The sequence below is a fragment of the Salvia splendens genome, chromosome 1, assembly GCF_004379255.2.
Source record: "Salvia splendens isolate huo1 chromosome 1, SspV2, whole genome shotgun sequence".
NCBI classification, from domain to species: domain Eukaryota; kingdom Viridiplantae; phylum Streptophyta; class Magnoliopsida; order Lamiales; family Lamiaceae; genus Salvia; species Salvia splendens.
The window spans coordinates 3,713,118-3,716,502 of record NC_056032.1 but is presented as its reverse complement, the minus strand read 5'-3'; the positions used below and the strand labels follow the sequence as shown (position 1 = coordinate 3,716,502).

The 3,385-nt window shown below is 36.5% G+C and overlaps 1 protein-coding gene across 1 annotated transcript; it reads right to left on the bottom strand.

Annotated features, from left to right (window-relative positions):
• Positions 1-283: 283 nt before the first annotated feature.
• Positions 284-3,178, bottom strand: LOC121808893 (transmembrane emp24 domain-containing protein p24beta3-like). Its single transcript, XM_042209458.1, has 5 exons — positions 2,902-3,178; positions 1,419-1,605; positions 1,206-1,311; positions 822-823; positions 284-688 (listed from the first exon to the last, which is right to left on the bottom strand). Exons 1-5 carry the CDS (start codon positions 3,127-3,129, stop codon positions 555-557), a joined length of 657 nt encoding a protein of 218 aa, XP_042065392.1. The 5' UTR covers positions 3,130-3,178; the 3' UTR covers positions 284-554.
• Positions 3,179-3,385: the final 207 nt, after the last annotated feature.

Sequence of the window (3,385 nt, the reverse complement as noted above, 5' to 3'; positions counted from 1 at the left end):
TTATTGGGCTTGCCATTAGGGTTTAGTTCGTACCCCAAATATTATAAATTTAAATTTTACTATAAGAATCGAACGTGTTTCTTCCTTAATTAAAACGAAGGCTAATTATAATAAATGCGAATTTGCTTAAAATGGAGTAAATCTTTCACACTACGCTATAAATAAAAATGATAAAATTATCCAATTATGTGTGATAAAATCATTACTCTACTTTGTCTTGATCCTTGATTGTAACAGTGGAAAAGGAAATACATGATAAAAAATATAATGTGTCACGCAGAAGTTGGTGGTTTTGTCAAGATCTCAGTATAACTGCTTCACTACAGTATAGGACAAACAACAATCATTCGGCAACTAAATAAAATAAATTACATTAATAAAGATCCTCTAACCAAATCACGTATAACTAACGAGTTTGCTCAGTGATTTCAAACAACAAGGGCAGTTTAAATAAAAAGACCATTTCTGTTATACAAGCCTCACTAATCACCATCTTCTTCCCCAGCTCAACAATCAAACCAGATTTGAGGAGAGGAAAGTAGTTAGCGGTTTGATCAAACACGGTTGTATGCAACAGATTTACTGAACAATTGACGTATGTAGACGACCTGAAGTCCGCTTACTAGTGCAAGCAAGAGGTATTCCGCAACCGTGTAAAATATAACACGTCTTCTCGTGCTCTCATTTGCTGCAGGAGGAACACAGACCGTATTATGCATAGAAAGTAGGCATAAGAACACAGTTGGGATTCACAAAAACACGATAAGTTCCACAATAAGTTATCCCATAAAGACCTCTAAGAAGGAAGCTTATGCAATTACTACTATAGTTTGTTCCACATTTGAGTATCGAAAATATGGCGTGTAATGATATGACTTTAAGGACTTCGGCAAGGGGTGATTTTTTTGGTTTATTTCATAAATTTAAAGGAAAACATTGAGACACGTGCCAAAAAAAAAAACACAAACACACAAAAGGAAAGCAAGCATCCTAAGATAGATAAGATTTTATTGCTGCTATTGTCTCTATATTTCAGTAGCATGGCCCAAACACTATCACCACCAAATTTTAGTGAATTACACAGTTACTAGGCATTTGTTAATTATCTGAAAAGTTCAGCAGGAGTTTTAATCACTAGGGATAAAAAGAAAGCAGGAGAAAAATAAATAAGTAGTTTAAAATAATAGAAGAATCATACTATGGACTGGCGATGGCGAGTATCACGAGCTTTCAAATACTTCTGCTCCGCAGTCACAGATTCCAAAGCTTCCTTTAGTTCAGCAAGTTTGACATTGATGGGATCCAAATGTTCTGTTAAGATTAGGGGAAAGGAGAAGGAACAATAAGGTGATTGAAAGTAAAGAGGAACTACCAATAGTGTGAAACTAATATATAAAGTTAAGTAAGATCAGACAAACCATCCTTCGCAAGGTCATGTTCAGTGGGAATATGGCCAACATGAATGTAGAAAGAGACTGTCTCTGGTGTAGAATAGGGATTGTGGAAACAAAATTTGTACATTCCACTTTTAGGGGCCTTAAACTCAAACTTGTCCCCAGATGTTCCTTTCAAAGTGTGCACAATATTACCTGCTGGTGATGTTGCCTACATCAAGAAGCATCATCAATATTGTGCACCTGATGTCGAGTACTTATTTATTAAAGCTTCCACCAACATTCCTCTAAGAAAAACATCCACGTTCATTTAATGTGTTCATGAGTGAAGCTATGCAATAACCTTAAAACATGGCTATGCAATACATAGTAGTAGTTCTCTACGGATATGGAGTCCCAAATAAAACAGAAATCCACAATCTTACTGAATAAGCAATTCAAACTAACAAAATTATTTTTTCATATTCAAGCCCATCTTAGAGTATAACCACTTTTGTCTTTATTCAGTTTACTTACTCCTCTATGCCAATGAGCGAATACGATTTTAAACAATTGGAACACACTACACATGTGGCAGAATTTCGATAGAACCGATTAAGATCCATATGTAAGCCTTGTAATCTTCAAGTTCATGATTTTGTTAAGAATGTTGCTTTACCTTGCTTATACTTTTGGTTAAATACCATCAGTCATGGTCGTGTAAGGGTTGAAAAGAGTTGAAAGTTGGTATCTTTTTTTTATAAACTTTTCTAGGTTGTCAAGTGACAGTGTCCAATGTTAACAGCCAGTGTAGGACTCTAGAGGCCTCCAAGTAACAAGAATGGGAAAGAACTTTTACCTTCCCAGACACAGACCTAACAAAGATTGCTCAAGCATTACCAAACAAATTAATCATCTTCTTCATAATTAGGGACATGAGATCAAGTTGAGAGTGACTTATAGTATACAAAATGAAGTCGACTTTCATAGAATCATAGTCAATAATAGAACTGGATCTAGAACTCTACTTGATGGCAGCTCAACTAACAAGCAGGAAACGCTCAAAGAATGTTACTAGATTTTATCAAGTCTCAAACTTTTTCTATACTTGTAATTAATGCAGGCCAGGTTATTGAGATCGCATTTATAGAAAATCATAGAAAAATTAATCACTACGACATAATGGAAAATAACCAAAACACAATCATAGAAAGATTAATCACAAATTAATGTTAGCAAACACAATTTTAATATCTGAATCAATGAAAATCTTCAATCATTTGTTAAGGCTTCACTATACTAGGACTAATCACTACTTACATAATGGAAAATAACCAAAATAACAAAATCAAAGCTCCAACTGCCACCTCCAATTCACTCAAACGATGAACAACTACAACAACAATGAATTAAAAATCCTTTCTTTCAGCACAAGTTTTCAAACCTAGATCGAAACTCCCACTATTGAATCCAATTTCACAGATCAACAGAAAAATTAGGGGAAATTAAAAAAAGCGTAAAATAATACCGTGAAGTCGATGCCGGGATGATCGGAGCTCCAGAAGATATCGTGATCGACGACGACGAAATTGCCGGAAACGGTGTCGCCTTCGTACAAGACGTACTCGTATATGCATTCGACGTCGTTTACGGTGACCGATAGCGCAGAGATACGGGTCAGTGTGGCGAGAAGAAGGAGGCCTAAAAGGGCGTAGGATGCCCCGCCGCACCTGATAATTCCTCCCGTCGTCTCCATTGAACTACGATCAAACGATTCGACCCTCGCTTTTAAGTTTTTGAATGCGATATTTGACTCGACTCGCCTGAGTTGGAATAGTAATATTGGGGGAGATACTGATGCGTCGTCGTTTCAAGGAATACGTGGAGGAATGTTGTTTGATGGAACAACGCAGTGTCCAATTATTAGGTTCTTAATTAATAATTAGGGTGTCCACAGTGGTAATAGCCAGCCAAATAGCCCAGTCATAGCCCAGCCACAAACTCCTCCTGCC

Coding starts and splice junctions, on each gene's coding strand:
- LOC121808893 (XM_042209458.1), bottom strand. CDS start 3,129: ATGGAGACGACGGGAGGAATTATCAGGTGCGGCGGGGCATCCTACGCC. Junction 1,606..2,901: donor ATCCCGGCATCGACTTCACG/GTATTATTTTAC, acceptor TTCTTGATGTAG/GCAACATCACCAGCAGGTAA. Junction 1,312..1,418: donor ACATGACCTTGCGAAGGATG/GTTTGTCTGATC, acceptor TAATCTTAACAG/AACATTTGGATCCCATCAAT.